Raw genomic sequence first — 20,355 nt, forward strand, 5'->3', positions numbered from 1 at the left:
ATCCCTGTGCCTGTTTCCACCAAGGTAGGCACAGTTGACTGGGGAGTTGTAGGGATGAAACCAGGCTAAAGAAAAAAAGGAAGGTGAAATGCTATGCTCGAAAAGGGGAATACATGTATATACATTTAAGTTCGACATTATAGCTTTTAGCTTTCAAATAGAAATACTGTAATCTCGAGTTTAGGACTCAATAAAGCTGAAATTAAGAGAACATGACGAGAAGGGAACATCTCTCCTGCTCATACTCTTACTCCAGTACAGTAAGCTCCTCTGTGGCTGGTGGTCGAAATCAGACGAATGCCTGCCTAACTAACTGTTGGAAGACTTCCGTGGCTTGCAGTGTGACTGTGCTTGTCTTTCATTCTGTATGTTTTTCACTCTCCTTAAATTCCAAAGTTAGAACTAACAAACTTTTTATGGACCCGCTTTTCTTTTTTATGAACCTGTGATATTTCATACAATTTTCAATTAAAAAGCAGAGTTTAATTGTTTGCAGTTAAGTATAAAAACATAATGAGACCAACGACCATGAGTGTTTTATACCTGCTTGTTAATTAATAAAAGTTGACTGAGTTAACTTGGCCTTAAAGTGACAAAACTCTGTAAAATTCAGAATAGAATTCAAGATCCTGCTCCTCACATTTAAAGCCCTTAACAATCAAGCCCCTTCATATATAAAAGAGTTCATAACACCATATTATCCAAACAGATCACTTTGTTCACAAAACACAGGCTCTCTTGTGGTTCCAAGAGTCTGTAAGAGTAGAACAGGAGGTAGAGCATTCAGCTACCAGGCTCCTCTCCTGTGGAACCAGCTCCCACTCTGGGTTCAGGAAGCAGACACCATCTCTTACAGTTAAACTTAAAACGTTCCTCTTTGACAAAGCCTATAGTTAGTTCTGGATCAGGTGAGTCCTGAACCATCACTTAGTTATGCTGCTATAGGTCTAGACTGCTGGGGGAACTCCCATCATGCACTGAGGACCTCTCCACTTCTCTCTGTCTCTCTGCCCCCCCACATTCATTCATTTATTTATTTTAATACATGTCAATGACTAGTTCACTTTGTACTCCCATAGTCTCTCTCTCTCTTTCTCTCTCTCATTTCAGATGTCTCTGACCCCGGAACCTCAGGACAACAACTTTACCATTATTACTATTATTAATTACAATATCTCAGTAATTAATTATGATATGAATTGTGTCTGTTATCAATAATAATTAAATGTCTTAACACTGTTGTTTACATTTTAACTAGTCAGATCTAATACCTGATGGTGCTCAAGTGTTCCCGGTCTTTTATCGCTGCCGTTATTGCAGTTATTATTATTATTATATTCTCCCCTGCTTTGTAGCATTAAATTGATTCATTTTCAGATCCTCTGTCAGTTGTTTAGAGGATCTTGTTTTTGTGTGTCACATAATTTATCAGGCTCTGTAAATTCATTTTTGGAAGTCTCTATGCCAATCTAACAAGTGCAGCAAAAACAAATTTACTAAACAAATCCTTGCATTTTCAATCATGAGGACGTACACACCAGCCAATTAAAAACATATTACTATAATGTCACTGCTGTCCACATTCACATTAAATAGATTATATTTGATCATCAATTGTATTGTTTCAAGTAGTGGTGTCATTTCTTCAAAATAAAATAAACTGAGCTGCCAACAGTCAACCCTCAGAAGACAATGCATTTCAAGCAGAGGTTGAATCCTTGCCGAAGGTGGATGAAATGAATTTCGCATCACTTCCTAAAGGCATCTCCAAACAGGACAGAAGTGAGAGAGAGGAGATTCAGTTTAATAATTATTTAATAATAATTAATAACAGTTTAATAATAATAACATTTATTTTATGGATTTTACTCTATTTTATTTTTCACTTGAACACAGAGTTAAAAAGACAACATTTTTTGGCTGGTATGTATATATGTAATGTATATGTAAAGTACAAGGTGACATATTGCATTTCTTTGTGACACTGTATATTCACAGAATCACTTCCTGTTTATCAATTTGACCTCAAAGCTAAATGTTTTTGTTTTGATGCAGTTTGATGTTTGAATTTCAAAAAGCTGTGAACTATGGCCTGAAGGTTGTGTCAATGGCTTAACAGACCTGAAATAGCCGCAGTGTTATGTATGTAAAAATAACATCATTCAAACCTATTCAAAGCCACACACGTGAACAGTAAATAAGCAAGTTCTGTTTCATCTCATGTAAATATTGAATATAAAATCTTTATGCAGATAAACCAGGTAGGATGAATGAAAACGTAACACTACATCCTAGACTGTTAATAAAAAGCTGTGCACACTACGTCCAACACGCAAACGATAAAAAGGCCTGGAGTTTTTCTGTTTCACTACTATTAACATTTGCTTTATTCTATGTAACATGTTTACAAACCAAGGTAACAGTTATTTGGGGTATTTTTTCAACCAGGGATTAGTTAGAGATATTGCAGGGAGAAATGGAACAGTCAGGAGCAACCCTTATGAGCTGTTAGATGAAGAGGTGCAGTCAACAGGCCACACATCTCAGTTTTCTCAGCCAGGCAACCAATTCTTTTCTCTTTGTGCTACTATTAACAGACCTGTCAACTTCAACAGGAAATCAGATCACAGTTGCACACATAAATGGTAAATGGTTGTATTTATATAGCGCTTTTCTAGTCTTGAAGACCACTCAAAGCGCTTTACACTACAGTTTTCCATTCACCCATTCACACACACATTCATACAGAAATCTCAGCATGAATAGGAATAAAGTGACCGAAAGCAATGGACCGCTTCTAACGTTCAATCAATCAATGGATGATATTAATTTCCCACCACTACAAAGAGAGATCTATAAACCAGACAGAAGTGGAATTGGGGAGAATAATAAGCCAACTACATCTAAAAAGAAGAAGAAGAACATAATAGCAAGAGTTGTATATGGAATTCCCGTCTTAAGACCTGAAGTGAAAAGGAAAGTGCAGTCTCCCCCAAAGAGAAAAAAGGGACTTGTATATCACCGTTCATTTCCAGCATGTCAGGAAACAAAGGCAACAAACATGCCAGTCCTGAGGGTGGACTCAGCAGAGATGAATAAGGACGAGATTGTCCTGAGGAAAGAGACAACAAAGACAATTGAAGACCAGACTGTCCTGGGGATGGAGCAAGAAGCAAAAGAGTTTCAGCCTCCATCTCCACAGGCAGAGGCATCGACTTCTCAGTCCACAGGAACACAGTTTGCTGGGACAGCTGATGTTTCTGCACACACAGAGGCATCTGCATTTGAAGTGAAAAGGAAAGTGCAGTCTCCCCCAAAGAAAAAAAGGGAAGTTGTAAATTGCCTTCCATTTCCAGCATGTCAGGAAACAAAGGCAACAAACATGCCTGTCCTGAGGGTGGACTCAGCAGAAATGAATAAGGACGAGATTGTCCTGAGTATAAAGTCAGAAGAGATAAATGAAGAAAAGATAATCCCTAGGACAGAGTCCGCAGAGACAATTGAAGACCAGACTGTCCTGAGGGAAGAGACAACAAAGACAATTGAAGACCAGACTGTCCTGAGGAAAGAGACAATTGAAGACCAGACTGTCCTGGGGATGGAGGAAGAGACAAAAGTGTTTCAGCCTCCATCTCCACAGGCAGAGGCATCGACTTCTCAGTCCACAGAAACAGAGTTTGCTGGGACAGCTGATGTTTCTGCACACACAGAGGCATCTGCATTTGTGTCTGCATCTGTGCCTAAGTTTGAATCTGGCAGTGGGGTTGATTTGACTACACATGCCTACTCTGAACTCTTGAATCGGCTCCTGTATGAGAAGCACATGAAAATGATCGCTCAGGTACATGAAAATGAAGACCTCGTCAGAAAGGCAAAGGATATGGAGCGAAAAATTGTATATATTTATGCCACTAAAGTGGGTCTAGGGAAGGAAGTTTCACGACTGAGGATGCTTCAGTCAAGTGGTAGCCAAAAGGTCAGTGACCTTGAGAGAGCTGTCCAAACTGAAAGAGAGAAAACAATGGAGAAAGAGACATGCCTCGCCAGAGAGATTGAGGAAACATCCAAAATCCAAACCTCCCTGGTTCAAGCCCATGACCAACTGGAAAAGTCAAGATGCCTTTGGGAGCATGAGAAGTCCCAAATCTTGGCTAAACATAGTCAGGAAACCTCCAGGCTCAAGGCAGCTCTGCTACAGGAACAGGAAGGAGGAAGGAAGGAAAGACACCAGTGGCAGTCGGAAATGTCCACAATTCAGGAGACTCTCAACACCACTAAGGAAGCTCTGGAGGCAATGGAGGAGGATAAAGTAAAGTGGAGCGAGGAAATGATTAGGAGAATAACAATCCTAGAAGAGATGATGAAGGTGATAGAGAGCAAATCAAAGAAACCGTCTTTGCTGAGACGATTTTTCCAGCTCTTTAAAAGAACCAGAAAAAAACAAACACTTGCACTTAATCACTGTTGTGACTATGTACTCATTAAACGTGGCACCATTAAATGGTGTTGTGGCAGTCGACCATGCCACGGGGTACCCACCACGACAGCCAGAGACGAACCAGTCCAACCATTGGGTGCTCAGCAACATCTTTTTATTTAATACAAAGAGAACTGACAAAACACTTAACTTAAAGGGTCCAGCACTTTCTGCTGGACCTTTAGCTTCGCCCAGTCTCTTCCCCAGTGTGTTCCACGAGGCAGCTCTGCTGCTGCCTTTTCAAGCATGAGGATCAATCAGCTAACAGCTCTCACCTGTGCTGACTGATCCTCTGTGGTGCAGGTGAAGGTGCTCTCCCAGCCCCTTCACCACATACCTCCACTGTCAGATTCAGGACCGGGAGCTATCCGGCCTGAACTGCTCCCCCCCTTCCATCCGCCCAGGGGAGGAACCCACCCCACCAAATAAGGCGCTCCGGGCGTCGAGCAGGTGGGCATCGCGGGATGCGGCGTCTCTCTGGCGGCCTGGAAGGTGGGCGCCGCCGCACAGGCACCTTGGACCCCGGAACAGGAGTGCGCCGCCGTCTGGGGGACCAATCCATAGAAGCAGGGTCGGCAGGCGTCGGCCTTTGTGTGTGTGGGATTGTGTTTCAGGGTTAAAAAAAAGTGCATCTAAAAAAATGAGTGTAAAAAGAATTTACCCTTGAGGGATCAATAAAGTATCTCTTCTCTTTCTTGACAGTGTAGAGGTTGGCAAAATTCACACTTATGCAACATTAATAAAGACGTGTTTTAAAGAAAAACATTTATTATGAAAAAAATAAAAGTATAAACACACAAACTAACAAAAGGTGTACTTACTATATACAGATGTGTGTGTGTGTGTGTGTGTGTGACTGAGATTCAAAATGGCAGCTGGCCACTATGAAGACAAAAGGCCCCCTGGAGTGGTGGGACCATGTGGCTGAGATCACATGTATGTGTTAAGTTTGTGGAGATGAGTGTGTGAGGTGTTGGTGCCAGGTTAAAGAAAGTAGTTAGATGCATGCAAAGAAAATGAAAAGCCTAACAGAACTAACATTAACTTTCAAATAACAAGTAACACGTGTTGCGTTGTTGACGTGCTGACGTATTGCGGTGAGCGTATTGTGTCACCTCCTTGTTTTGAACTCTTCTCTTTTTCGTCTCTCCCTATTCTGCTAATATCTGACTCACTGAAGCTAATTTTGAGTCACACTCACAGTTTTACTATTCCTTACACTCACCTCTCCCTCTCTTAGCGACTCATTTGCTAAATCACTGTGATTTACACACTACCCGTGTTAGCTTAGCAACTTAGCATTAGCAGCTAACAATGGCTTCTAATAAGTGCTATACAAATGCAGTTATTATTATTATTATTATATTCTCCCCTGCTTTGTACCATTAAATGGATTCATTTTCAGATCTTCTGTCAGTTGTTTAGAAGATCTTGTTTCTGTGTGTCACATAATTTATCAGGCTCTGTAAATTCATTTTTGGAAGTCTCTATGCCAATCTAACAAATTGGCCCCCCTCTATGGCCAAATACCAGATGGCCCTGGAATGTCTGGATGTTCTTTATTAAAGTCACTGATAAGATCCAAGTCCATAATAAAACTGTCCGGAACCCACTGGCGTTCTTCAGGTCCATACCCCACCCAGTCCACCAGGAGTTTCCTGCCCTGGCCCCTTTTACGCACCGCCAGCATGGTGTACACCGGCCCTCCATCGACCATACGGGGAGAAGGGGGTGATTTGGTAGCTGGAAACAGAGCACTCTCCTTGACCGGCTTAATTTTGCTGACGTGGAATGTGGGATGTACTCGGAGGGACCGAGGCAGACGAAGACGCACAGCCTCTGGATTGATAATCCTGGTGATGGGGAACGGACCGACGAAGCGTGGAGCCAGTTTGCGCAACTCCACCTGAAGAGGCAGTTCTTTGGCCGCGAGCCAGACTCGCTGGCCAGGCCAAAAGACAGGAGCCGGTCTCCTGCTGCGATCTGCAGCTCTCTTAACTCTGTCCCCTTGACGTATAAGAGTCTGTTGCGCTGCAGCCCAGATAGGGCATGGGCTGATGGGACAGACACCTCAGGTTCGGACTCAGAAAAGGTCGGGGGTTGGTAACCAAAAACACACTTAAAAGGGGACATACTGGTGGCTGAGGTGGGAAGGGAATTATGGGCGTACTCGACCCATGTCAGGTTGAGTACGCCCATAATTCGCCCATAACTCCATGACGCGGGGGTTTTCCCTGCGTCATGGAGTGGCACCGATGACACCGATGGTGTTACGCCCCGTTGCCGGGGAAAATATAAAGTAAAAAAGGTGGAAAGAAACTACACAAGCACGACGAGTTAGCAGCCAGTGTGTATTCGTCAGTCAGCCATCCTGCTTCTCCTTCAACACGGGAACAGACATCAACAATCAATCGCCGTGCAGCACATTCGCCACGGACTTAATAAAAGAAAATAAAACACAATTGCAGTTACAGAAATACTTATGCAAGTCATATTTGATCAAAGGTAAGTACAAAGTTGTAAACAAAAATGATATAAAATAAAGTGTTTTATCTATAAGTGCAGTCCTGTCTCTGTTGTTGTTTCAATACCTGCGAGGCAAAAGCAGTTGAACACTGAATAGATGATCGATCATCATTTTAACCTCTTTTAACTCAAGACACTTGAAAACAATTAATTATTATTCTTTTTTAACTCACTCTTTCTAATGAACTGCTATCTTAGCATATGAAAATCATGAACATGAATTATTATTATTTTCATTCATTTTATCCTATTTTAAACACATGAAACATTTTATTATCCGGTATTATAATCATGACAGTCTTTTTAAACACATTTTGCCATTAATTATTATTATTCTACTCAGTCATAAGCTCTTGGTTAACCAATGTTCACTATTACAACCATGACAATGGCACCGATGAGTTTACAGATCTCCTTCCAGAACCGCGAGATAAACTGGGGCCCCCCGATCTGACACGATGTCCTGTCAGAATCTGTGAATCTTAAAAACATTGTTCATCATAATTTCGGCCGTTTCTTTGGCTGAGGGCAATTTGGGCAAAGCTATAAAGTGAACCATTTTAGCGAATGTCTACGACTGTTAAAACCGTGGTGTACAGACAAAGTCCATAGAAATTTCCGCCCACGGCCGGGACGGAATAGGAAGAGGCTGCAACAAGCCTGCGCGGGTTCTGGAGGAGTTCTTATTCCTGGCACAGACTGGACACGCCTCAACGTACTCCCGCACTTCCAGCTCCATGGACGGCCACCAGAACCGCTGTGTGATGGCGAATATGGTCCGTCGTACGCCCGGATGACAGGTGAGCAGAGACGAGTGAGCCCAGTGAATCACCTGTGGGCGCAGATCAACAGGAACATACAGACGGTTCTCAGGGCACCCACTAGGTGGCGGGGTCTCACCATTCGCTTGCTTCACCTCGGCTTCTATGTGCCAGGATACCAACCCCACCACACGGATAAGTGGAAGGATAGGCTCGGGATCCGTGGCAACAGGCTCGGGGCTGAATAGGCGGGACAGGGCGTCAGGCTTAGTGTTTTTGGACCCCGGTCTGTAAGATAAGGAAAAATTTAATCTGTTAAAAAACAATGAACAGCGAGCTTGACAGGAATTTAATCGTTTAGCTCCTTTTATATACTGCAGGTTATCAGTCCAAACCAAGAACGGGTGTTGTGCCCCCTCCAGCCAATGCCGCCACTCCTCCAACGCCACCTTCACCGCCAACAGTTCACGATTTCCAACGTCGTAGTTCCGCTCAGCTGCCTTCAAGCGTCGGGACAGGAAGGCGCAGGGATGCAGCTTGTTGTCCACCTCGGCTCGCTGGGATAAGACGGCCCTGATCCCCTCGTTAGATGCATCTACTTCCACCACAAACTGGTGAGAGGGATCGGGAAGCGTGAAGATAGGCGCCATGGTGAACCGCCCCTTCAGCTCTCGGAACGCTGCGTCCACGTCAGCGAACCAGCGGAATGACACCTGCGGAAAAGTGAGAGCGTGGAGAGGAGCTGCTATTGCGCTAAAGCCTCTGATAAACCGCCTGTAAAAGTTAGCGAAACCTAGGAATTGCTGCACTTTCTTGCGGCTATCAGGTGTTGGCCACTTGGCTACAGCGCTCACTTTAGCTGGGTCCATCTTAACCCTTCCAGGGGTTACGATAAAGCCCAGGAAGGAGATGGTATCGGCATGAAATTCACTCTTTTCTGCTTTCACATGTAACTTATTAGCTAGAAGATGTTGCAGAACGAGCTTAACGTGTCTCTGGTGGGTTTCCACGTCGGGAGAGTAAATAAGAATATCATCTAGATATACATAAACAAACTGATCTAAAAAGTCTCTTAAAACATCATTAATCAAAGCTTGGAACACTCCTGGGGCATTGGTGAGACCAAACGGCATCACTAAATACTCACTTGGTGTGTTGAAACCAGTTTTCCACTCATCCCCCTCCCGAATGCGGATAAGGTGGTATGCGTTTCGCAGATCCAACTTGGTGAAGATCTGCACTTGTTGTATTTGATCAAATACTGACATCATGAGGGGGAAGGGTTATCTATTCTTGACTGTGACTACGTCAGTCGGAGGTCACAAAAATCAATATTGATTTGGTGTGTACATATGCAAAGAGAATGTCGGACTCCGTAATTTTTCTCTGGACCCCTGCCTAATGTTTCCAGTGATGACATGTACAGCCGCATGTCATCCTTTCACCGCTGGCTGTCAAGGTGGTGTCCAAATAACAACGTGGGCTTCGTAGATAATTGGCGCACTCTTTGGGGGAAACCTGGTCTGATTCGGAGATATTGTATTCATCCCACTTGGAATGGAGCAGCTCTCATATCTAGAAACATGACAACGTTTGTTAGACAGTCCACACCGTGACAATCCAGAGTTGAGACCAGGAGGCAGAGTCGCAGTCTTACACGCTTCTCTGCGCTTCTATTTGAACAGTCATCCTCACAATATCCTATAGAAACTGTGTCTGCCCCCGACACCCTAAATTCATTAAATCAAAAGCAAACAGGACAGGAATAATATATTCAAACCTAATAAAAGTTAACACAGCCAATATACCTGTAACAAAACACAGAATTATAAAAGGCGGTTTATTAAATATCAGGTCACTCAATCAAAAATCATTACTTATTAATGACCTGATTACCGATCACCAAATCGATCTATTATGTTTAACAGAAACCTGGCTGCAAGATGGAGAATATGTAGGCTTAAATGAAACGAAGCCCCCAACCTATACTAATACTCATACTTCTCGAAGCACAGGCAGAGGTGGAGGGGTTGCAGCAACCTCTAAATCTGACCTATCTATCAACCCTCGACCGAAAGAAAGTTATAACTCCTTTGAAAATCTTATAATCAGCCTCATCCATCCAAGCCTGAAATCACATAGAAATTCTGACTAAGGGGCAGGCGGACGATATATGATAACTAGATGAATTGGTTTATCTGAATTCTCTGAATTTCTATCAGAACTAGTTCTTAGGACAGATAAAATAATTATAGTAGGTGATTTCAACATTTATGTAGATGTTGCCAACGACAGCCTTAGTTCAGCTTTCAAATCAATAATAGCGATTGGTGTCATTCAACATGTGAATAAACTCACCCACTGTCTGAATCACACTCTTGATCTTGTTCTGACATATGTCATAGACATTGAAAATGTAATAATATTTCAACAGAACCCTCTTCTGTCCGACCATTTTTTAATTACATTTAAATTTAGAATTACTAATTACACTGATTCTGGACAGAAACTCTATTATAGTCTGTGTTTATCTGATAAAACTGAATACATTTAAGAACTGCTTCCTTCTACACTTACCTCTCAGCCATGTGTCACTACAATACAGGAAAGTTATCAAAACTTTACCCCCACACTAGTTGATAACTTAGTTAATAGTACAGCAGCTTCATTAAAAACAATCCTTGACGCTGTCGCCCCTCTAAAAAAGAAGAAGGCAAATCAGAGGAGATCAGCTCCGTGGTATAATTCTCAGACACGTGTTCTAAAACAGACATCACGGAAACTAGAGAGGAAGTGGCGTTCCACCAATAAACATGACTTTTACCTAGCCTGGAAGAATAGCTTGATATATTACAAGAAAGCACTTAGAAATGCCAGAACCTCCCAGGTTTCTCTTCAGCACTGTAGCCAGGCTGACAGAAAGTCACACCTCTACTGACCCATCTATTCCTCTAACCCTGAGAAGCAATGATTTCATGAGCTTCTTTACAAATAAAATTATAACCATCAGGGATAAAATCCACCACCTCCTCCCAATGAATAGCACATACGTAGAAACATTGTCTGGTCCTGAAACCATAGAACCAGATTTATGTTTGAACCAATTTTCTTCTATTGACCTTCCTGAAGTGACCTCATTAGTTTCATCATCTAAACCAATAACTTGTCAATTAGACTCTGTCCCAACTGGACTTTTTAAGGAAGTTGTCCCCCTGATTGACAGTTCCATATTAAATGTCTTTGTTGACAGGCTATGTACCACAAGCTTTTGAGGTAGCTGTTATTAAACCTCTGCGTAAAAAGCCTACACTTGACCCAGAGGTTTTAGCTAATTACAGAGCCATATCAAACCTGCCCTTCATTTCAAAAATCTTAGAAAAAACAGTTGCTAACCAGCTGTGTGATTACTTAGATAGTAACGATTTGTTGGACAAATTCCGGTCAGGATTCAGATGTCACAGTCAGTCACCCATCCTCCCACTTCTCAGTCAGTCTCCCATCCTTCCACCTCTCAGTACTTTTCCATGGACTCCGCCTCTGCCTCATCTGCCAGCCAAGCCACACCCTCTCACAATCCAACACAGCTGCTCCTCATCACCTGCAATCAAGCCCAGTATATATTCACCAGCTCCACTCTCAGTCAGTGCCAGATTGTTCTACGCCTTCATGCAAGACTTTCCAGCAGTTATCTCCGGACTGATTCTTCGTTGCCGACCCTGCCTGTTCCTGACTAACCTGCCTCGTCCGAAACCTGGTAATCACCTCTGCCTTCCGTCCCTGACCAAGTCTTCTGCCTGTTGCTATCTGACCAAGTCGTCGGCCTGTTGCTGTCTGTATTGCCTGCCACCTGATCTGCTAAGAGCTGACAATAAAGACTGTTACCAACTGTCCATGCTTGTTGTGCTGCATTTGGGTTCAAAACCATACCCGTTACATTAGAATCCATCACAGCACAGAAACAGCACTATTGAAAGACCTTTTTAAGGCATCAGATGATGGACTTGTCTCTGTGCTCGTCCTGTTGGATCTTAGTGCAGCATTTGACACCACAGATCATAAGATCCTGTTATAGAGACTAGAACAACATATAGGGATCAGAGGAACTGCACTAGACTGGTTTAAATCATATTTATCAGATAGATTTCAATTTGTTAATGTCAACAATGACCCCTCCATGCACATGCAAGTTAGTCATGGAGTTCCACAAGGTTCTGTCCTTGGACCGATATTCTTCACCTTATATATACTCCCCTTAGGCAACATCGTGAGAAAGCACCACATACACTACCATTGTTACGCAGATGACACCCAGCTGTACATTTCTCTGAAGCATGATGAATCTAATCACTTAGTTCAACTTCAGGAATGTCTCAAGAACATCAAGGCCTGTAATTCCTTATTATCAGGATGCCCCGGGAAGACTGTAAAGTCTCCAGTTGGTCCAAAATGCCACAGCACGAGTGCTGACAGGAGCTCTAAGGAGAGATCATATTCCTGTCTTAGAAAATGTAGAAACAAAGAGAGATAGATTTTATGTTTTTTTACAGTATTCACTCTGGTACCTTATTCACATTAAATGAATGTCTTTATCATTGTGACTGCCTCTGTCCTCCATCAGCATAACTCTCTCTCTAGCCGAGCAGAGAACGGTTTTATCTTGAGTAAAGGCCAGCAGGTAAGCCAAGGTGAGATGTCTGACTGAGGACAGAGGCACATTTACATTTGACATCCGTTAGCTGTAATGCTAAATTATATAATTGATGCTTTGCGGCTCAGAACATCTTCACGTAATCTTTAACTCACATTTACACACCTTGCTTTTCAGCTCATGAGTTCGTCCCACTGCGTCACTTACCGGTGTGAGTTTTACTGTTTATAGAAACATATGTGCTACACATAAAGTGCATTGGTGCTAGTAGCAAATCTCTACTGGCTACCGTAAGCTAGTTTAGTTAAGTTAGACTTGACAAGAATCCAATGCTATGTGATTTGGAAAACAGACTCACCGAGGTGGCATGTGGTAGCCCTGTGGCGGTTGCTGTTGCTGTTGCCGTCGATGTGGAAAAATTTTGGATTGCTGCCAGAACGGCTCTGCCGATATTCTCCGCTAACGCAGATTCACTCATCGACATGTTTGCAGAGCGACCATGGCCGACAGGAGAGTGTACCGGGTGGAGGCGGGCGAACATGACAGATCAGTCAAAGTGCGCCCCCTTGTGGCTGGCTATAGTGGCTACAGGTCATAAATCCCGCATTCTTCATAAAAGTGACACTAAAAACTCAAAGTACTCTTCAAATAAAGTTTCTGCATACGTGTTTGTTATTTTATGTAGTTATTAACACGATATTCCATGTCCAAGAGTCCATTTCCCCGGATAAGTTGGGTTTTATTTGTTATTTGCCACTATAAACACACTCTGACCTCCTCGAGCTTTTATTTTGGTACTTCCTGTTACCGGCATTTGAATTTGCATATTAGTTAAATATTTAGTTTCACCCGAAACATTTAGATTTAACATTTAGATTTAGATTCAGATTTAACTTTTAGATTTAACATTTTGATTTAACATTTAGATTTTGATTTAACATTTAGATTTAACATTTAGATTTAGATTCTGATTTAACATTTAGATTTAACATTTAGATTTAGATTTAACATTTAGATTTAACATTTAGATTTGGATTTAGATTTAACATTTAGATTTAGATTTAACATTTAGATTTAACATTTAGATTTAACATTTAGGTTGCAGATTTAGATTTAAATTTAACATTTAGATTTAGCATTTAGATTTAGCATTTAGATTTAACATTTAACATTTAAGTGTAACATTCAACATTTGGATTTAAATATTTAAAATATCTCTAAGTTGACAAATATTGTTGTAAATGTGCAAAAAAGTGACTCTCAAAAATTCACACCAGTTTTTTAAACATGGTTTGAAGCTAAATGTGACAAAATGTTGCTGTTATTTTCAGCGTGAGCTGCTTTACAAACGGCACCCCATATCTAGAGGGGCTTGATTTTACATGCCTACAGTAGTATCAAAACTCTTCCTGTCGTAATGACAAGGTTCATGTTCTACATAACACCTGAAGGGCAAACCCTCCATCTGACCTCAGGGACCAAAGTGTATGTGTGGCTGTGGCTGTGGCTGAGGAGAAGAGCGGTCGTCCTCCAACCAGAATGTCATTGGTTCGATCACAGTCTTCTCCATCTGTATGCCAAAGTGTCCTTGGGCAAGATACTGAACCCTGAATGGCCCCTCATATGAATGGGTAAAAGGCAAACTGTCCTGTAAAAGCTCTTTGAGATTGAGCCAGCTGCTGGGTTTAAACAACATATCGCAGTGTGACAATGTTTTGTGTCTGACGACAGGCTAGCTTTCCCGGTCAACTTAGCCAAGTTAGCTAGCTAACACTTCAGTGTCCTTACTGAACTGCTGTTAGCTACAAGTTAGCTGCTACTTCACTGATTCACACAGGCCAAAAGATATTTTAGATTAAAAATAAAGGAGATTAGGTCGTCAATTATATTCAATCTGAAGTGGTTCACCAGAGGTTAGGTTGACAGATGTGATGGTTCTTTACATGAGAGGTAAACAGCAGTGAGGAAGTGGAGCTCTAACGCAACGTAAACTTGGCAAACACTCCTGAAACATCAGCTAGCTGAGGAGCTAACACTGACAGCAGTGTATAAACACGGATGAAGCTGGGTGGTTACAGACTTAATGGAGGTATACGGTGTCATGTGAGAGAACGCCACCCACTAAACCTCTACATCTGGTTTGACGGGATTTTATTCAGGCACAGTTTGAAAGCTGCTGTCAGAGATTATATTCGGAGATTACCATTTCCTGCTCTGGATGAAAATTGGCGACAGTCATAACCTAATAACTTCAGACTATTAAATTGGTTGATCTTATTTTATCAGCATGTAAACACCAAATCCAGAATGCAATCCAAGGTCTCAGTATTGAATTAGCTGGTTTGATACTAGTCGTTCTGGAAATGATCACGTTCGAGTGTTATTGTCATGACTTTTTCTTCTAATCAGAAATGAGGCCTCACCCCACATGTTTTTTTCCATGCACTATGTTATATCATACCTATAGTGTTTCATTTGTTTTATGCCAGAAACTAATTTGAAAGTCATTGTTGGTCAGTAAAATGCTTTGGCCCTAAGTGAAACATTGTAAATATCTGGTGGAGTACACTGAAATACTGGAGCATACCCTGAATACAGTTTTTCACATGTCCATGATGCCACAACTAGATCTCTTGTACCTCTTGTCTAAAGTGCACACACATAGCAACTCGTGTTGGGGAATATCATTCGATACAATCTGACACCAGTGGCGCACACGCACATATAAATGCAGATACATTAGACAGATGAAATAGTCAAAGTTCACTGTCTGATTGGCAGATGCCCCCTCCACCTCGTTTCTCCCTGTGAGCTTCTCTTTGCAGGAACTGTTGAGTTACTCTATAATTTTGTCAGGTCTCAAACTTACTCTGTAAAGAGCCATGGCATCATCTATATTGTGAATTTGCATCATCAAGCAAACATTTCTGGTTGATATTATTTTTTTCAAAAAGAGTTTAATTCCACATATTGAAAAAGCAGGAGATGAAATGATTGTGGCCATAATAGGTTTCCAGAGTTTTGTTAAGTGTTTCCTGACAGTGTTTCATGGATCCATACCTCACACCATCTTAAAACTCTCATCCTGTCCTATTTCATCATTGTGCTTGACAAGCACTGCTTGTACACCAATCAAGCTCCTCACCCTGCAGGGTTGTTTTTGCTCTGAATGCACAGAATCAATAACAGAGTACATGTCTTTCTTCATTCTTTCAGATGGCTGCAATCAGAAAGAAACTAGTGATAGTCGGTGATGGAGCCTGCGGCAAAACCTGTCTCCTCATAGTGTTCAGCAAAGATCAGTTCCCTGAGGTCTATGTGCCCACTGTGTTTGAAAACTATGTGGCAGATATTGAGGTGGATGGTAAACAGGTAAGCTGTTTATTATAATGTCACATTTCTTTCTTTTTGTCATGAGTCAATTAACACAGCATAGGGTGTGTAGACTGAGCCTCGGACCCTGAAGGTTTGTTTCATAATGTAACCTGAGCAGCACTTGGTTTTTAAGGATGATACTATGTTGGACAGTTAAAAACAAAAAATGCTAACAATATATCAAATGTTAGTAATATGTTTTAAACTAATGCTTGTGCAATGCTTCATCTTTTTTGTCCATGATAAATGAACATAGAGACGCTATTTTTAAATGATAAACTTGTTTGTGAAATTCTGTCATTTCATCTCACTTATCTCTAAACATGTACACTGATACCAACACATCTGGAAGAAGGTAACATTGGGTTGTATATTGGCCTGGCGGATTTGTCCATAGACTTAATTTCCCTTTGGGGATGAATAAAGTAATCTATGAATAAAGTAATCTATCCAGACATATATACACAGTATGTAGAATCCACATTGACCGCTGGATCAAACGTCCACGTTGCCATCCAATTGGGCGAAATATTTTCAAGAAAATGTTTTAAGATTAAAAGTGCCTCTGGATTTTAGTTTAGTTGTATTTCAAAGCTTCTCCCTCACCCAGAATCTGCCTGATGTCTGAATCTGAATACTTTTCCTGATTTTGAGCCATGGCTTTTAAACCTGATAATAAATCACCAGTTTGACATTTTGATGGATTTTTAACAAATTGAACAAAGCTCAATAATAACTTGTTTAACCTGTACATCAACAGAAATGAAAAATTGACTGTTGTGTACTGGAACAATTTTTTGTCAAACAACTGTTCTATCCAACCTTTCTGCTGTTTTCCTGGTTGTCTTTGAATCTATCTCATGTTGTCAGAATCTAGGGCACAAACCTTGTAACTGAGCCCTGTAGCATTTAATTGTGATGCAGATATGGTGGTGTTGTGAAGTATGTAAGCATTAATGTCCTCGACCCCTGTAGGTGGAGCTGGCTCTCTGGGACACAGCAGGACAGGAGGACTATGACCGGCTGAGGCCTCTCTCCTACCCAGACACAGATGTCATCCTCATGTGTTTCTCCATCGACAGCCCCGACAGCCTAGGTGAGATTTCTTTCCTGCCATTGGTTTTGACAAATGTACCATTTGCTCCACATTCAACATGGACACTTTGTGCCCGATGCAGAGAATATTCCAGAGAAGTGGACTCCAGAGGTCAAACACTTCTGTCCCAATGTGCCTATTATTCTGGTGGGAAACAAGAAAGACCTGCGGAATGATGAACACACCCGTCGAGAGTTAGCCAAGATGAAACAGGTGAGTGAGGCCTGTACTTAACTGTGCTCATTCTGCAGCTTATACAAATTCAAACCTATGGGGGTTTGTTTAGACTGAATTTCATTATAATCCCAAAGGTTACTTATCTCAAAATGCATCAAATTGACTGAGTTAATCATGGGAAACTGTTTGTGAAACTGTAAGAGTGAGGAGTCCTCCATTTTCTGCACTTTTGGTTCTCACTGCAAAGCTATACAAGATAGTAAATGTTTATCTGCACACTCTAGTAACAATCAGGTTTGACAAGGTGGAATATTCTCACCAGTCCACTTCACTCTGTATATGGATGGTCTCTCCAAACAGTTAATAGAGTTAAGGACTGGCTGTATGGTGGGGATAGCATTGTTAACCCTTAGGGCACCTTCTGGACATCTTTGGCCATTTAAGTTTTCTTTTTTTGATAATTCTCACTGTGTTAATGCATATGACTCGGGACTTTCAAAAGATGTGTATTTTCTGCAGATTTTAAAATTTGTGTAAAAAAATACAACCTTTTATCACCTTTGTGGCACAAAAAAAAGCCCCATTGGAACCCATTTTAACTGCTTTTTATCTCTTTGCCATGAAACCATAAAATCATGCATTACACATTTTTATTATTTCATTCTGAAGTCCTGGCTTCAAAGTTATATTTTATATATTGACCCATTTTCCATCATTTGGCATAAAGGTAAAATACATAGTATTTCCTGTAGTGGCACTATTTCTGTATAATGGAACCCATAAACCTAATGTATGCAAGTGAAATGATGTGTGAAACCTACATTTTGCTGTGAATATCTGTATGAGTTACAGCATGCTAAGCTTTCACTGTAACTGTGTATGTGTAAGTGTGTTTGTGCATCTGTGTGTTGCTAATCAGCAAAATAATTATGCAAAAATGATGTTAGTGAACATCAGTGACATATGCCAGGCTCTGTTAACCTTCCAAAAATAATGACATTATCATGTAGTCAAGGGAAAATATGACATTTTCTGTGTTTTGTTTTTATATAGTTAGCATAAAAACCGATGGTGTCAAACTGGAGTTGAAATAATAAAAATGAATGAATATTTGGTATTTATGATCAGGGCTGATGTTTAATACAATTAATTCATTAAAAGGGAAAAAAATATTTATATATATGTAAAGTTTATAACAGCATTTTTGGCCACGAAATGATTTAGTTGTCTTGTCTCCTCACAGTGCTGGTTTACAGCAACTGTACAAGCCTATGACATGTTTAAAAAGAGTGTTGGATCCAGAGACTTAATTTTCTCTCATTCTATTGAACAGGCCGAGTCCTAAAGAAAGAACCAAGTGAAATATCTAGGTCACATCATTATGAATGATTTCTGTGATTCTGACGAGGTGCAGCATCGGTGCTGTAAACTCTATGCACAAGCCAACATATTCACTGCATGTATCAGCTGCTAGAAAGATAGAAAGATGTGAAGAGATCAAACCATCAAGTCATCCCATTGAACTTATTTTCTTTTTTGATTTTGCCACACAGGAACCAGTGAAGTCTGATGAGGCGAGGGAAATGGCTAACCGGATCAATGCTTTTGGTTACTTGGAGTGCTCGGCCAAGACGAAGGATGGCGTGAGGGAGGTGTTTGAGATGGCCACCAGGGCAGCACTGCAGGCCAAGAGAAGAGGCAAGAAAAGCGGCTGCTGCCTTTTATAGAGTGTCAGGTGACGCAGGATCAGGAGGGAAGGAGGGAAATAAACACGGCTAAGAAAAACATCCCTGTGCCTGTTTCCACCAAGGTAGGCACAGTTGACTGGGGAGTTGTAGGGATGAAACCAGGCTAAAGAAAAAAAGGAAGGTGAAATGCTATGCTCGAAAAGGGGAATACATGTATATACATTTAAGTTCGACATTATAGCTTTTAGCTTTCAAATAGAAATACTGTAATCTCGAGTTTAGGACTCAATAAAGCTGAAATTAAGAGAACATGACGAGAAGGGAACATCTCTCCTGCTCATACTCTTACTCCAGTACAGTAAGCTCCTCTGTGGCTGGTGGTCGAAATCAGACGAATGCCTGCCTAACTAACTGTTGGAAGACTTCCGTGGCTTGCAGTGTGACTGTGCTTGTCTTTCATTCTGTATGTTTTTCACTCTCCTTAAATTCCAAAGTTAGAACTAACAAACTTTTTATGGACTCGCTTTTCTTTTTTATGAACCTGTGATATTTCATACAATTTTCAATTAAAAAGCAGAGTTTAATTGTTTGCAGTTAAGTATAAAAACATAATGAGACCAACGACCATGAGTGTTTTATACCTGCTTGTTAATTAATAAAAGTTGACTGAGTTAACTTGGCCTTAAAGTGACAAAACTCTGTAAAATTCAGAATAGAATTCAAGATCCTGCTCCTCACATTTAAAGCCCTTAACAATCAAGCCCCTTCATATATAAAAGAGTTCATAACACCATATTATCCAAACAGATCACTTCGTTCACAAAACACAGGCTCTCTTGTGGTTCCAAGAGTCTGTAAGAGTAGAACAGGAGGTAGAGCATTCAGCTACCAGGCTCCTCTCCTGTGGAACCAGCTCCCACTCTGGGTTCAGGAAGCAGACACCATCTCTTACAGTTAAACTTAAAACGTTCCTCTTTGACAAAGCCTATAGTTAGTTCTGGATCAGGTGAGTCCTGAACCATCACTTAGTTATGCTGCTATAGGTCTAGACTGCTGGGGGAACTCCCATCATGCACTGAGGACCTCTCCACTTCTCTCTGTCTCTCTGCCCCCCCACATTCATTCATTTATTTATTTTAATACATGTTAATAACTGTCACTTTTTCTCTCCCATAGTCTCTCTTTATCTTTCTCTCTCTCATTGCAGATATCTTTGACTCCAGAACTGCAGGACAACAACTATTATTATTAGTATTAACAACAATACTTCAGTAATTCATTATGATATGAATTGTGTCTGTTATCAATAATAATTAAATGTCTTTACACTGTTGTTTACTTTTTAACTAGTCAGATCTAATACCTGATGGTGCTCAAGTGTTCCCGGTCTTTTATCGCTGCCGTTATTGCAGTTATTATTATTATTATATTCTCCCCTGCTTTGTAGCATTAAATTGATTCATTTTCAGATCCTCTGTCAGTTGTTTAGAGGATCTTGTTTTTGTGTGTCACATAATTTATCAGGCTCTGTAAATTCATTTTTGGAAGTCTCTATGCCAATCTAACAAATGCAGCAAAAACAAATTTACTAAACAAATCCTTGCATT

The 20,355-nt window shown here is 41.0% G+C and overlaps 1 protein-coding gene and 1 long non-coding RNA gene across 2 annotated transcripts in view; both read left to right on the forward strand.

Moving 5' to 3' along the window:
- The window catches only part of LOC138410452 (uncharacterized), a 42,963-nt gene extending 42,915 nt beyond the window's left edge, over nt 1–48 (forward strand). Inside the window, exon 3 of the long non-coding RNA XR_011243159.1 lies at nt 25–48. This is a non-coding gene — a long non-coding RNA (uncharacterized lncRNA). The remainder of the gene's footprint in view (nt 1–24) is intronic.
- A 15,344-nt stretch (nt 49–15,392) lies between these two features.
- Nucleotides 15,393–18,845, forward strand: LOC138410562 (rho-related GTP-binding protein RhoA-C). The gene is made up of 4 exons (XM_069527297.1): nt 15,393–15,784; nt 16,763–16,883; nt 16,966–17,096; nt 18,614–18,845. Exons 1-4 carry the CDS (start codon nt 15,629–15,631, stop codon nt 18,785–18,787), a joined length of 582 nt encoding a protein of 193 aa, XP_069383398.1. The 5' UTR covers nt 15,393–15,628; the 3' UTR covers nt 18,788–18,845.
- Nucleotides 18,846–20,355: the final 1,510 nt, after the last annotated feature.

This window comes from Paralichthys olivaceus, chromosome 6 (assembly GCF_024713975.1).
Source record: "Paralichthys olivaceus isolate ysfri-2021 chromosome 6, ASM2471397v2, whole genome shotgun sequence".
Classification (NCBI taxonomy): domain Eukaryota; kingdom Metazoa; phylum Chordata; class Actinopteri; order Pleuronectiformes; family Paralichthyidae; genus Paralichthys; species Paralichthys olivaceus.

Coding starts and splice junctions, on each gene's coding strand:
- LOC138410562 (XM_069527297.1), top strand. CDS start 15,629: ATGGCTGCAATCAGAAAGAAACTAGTGATAGTCGGTGATGGAGCCTGC. Junction 16,884..16,965: donor CGACAGCCCCGACAGCCTAG/GTGAGATTTCTT, acceptor TGCCCGATGCAG/AGAATATTCCAGAGAAGTGG. Junction 17,097..18,613: donor AGTTAGCCAAGATGAAACAG/GTGAGTGAGGCC, acceptor TTTGCCACACAG/GAACCAGTGAAGTCTGATGA.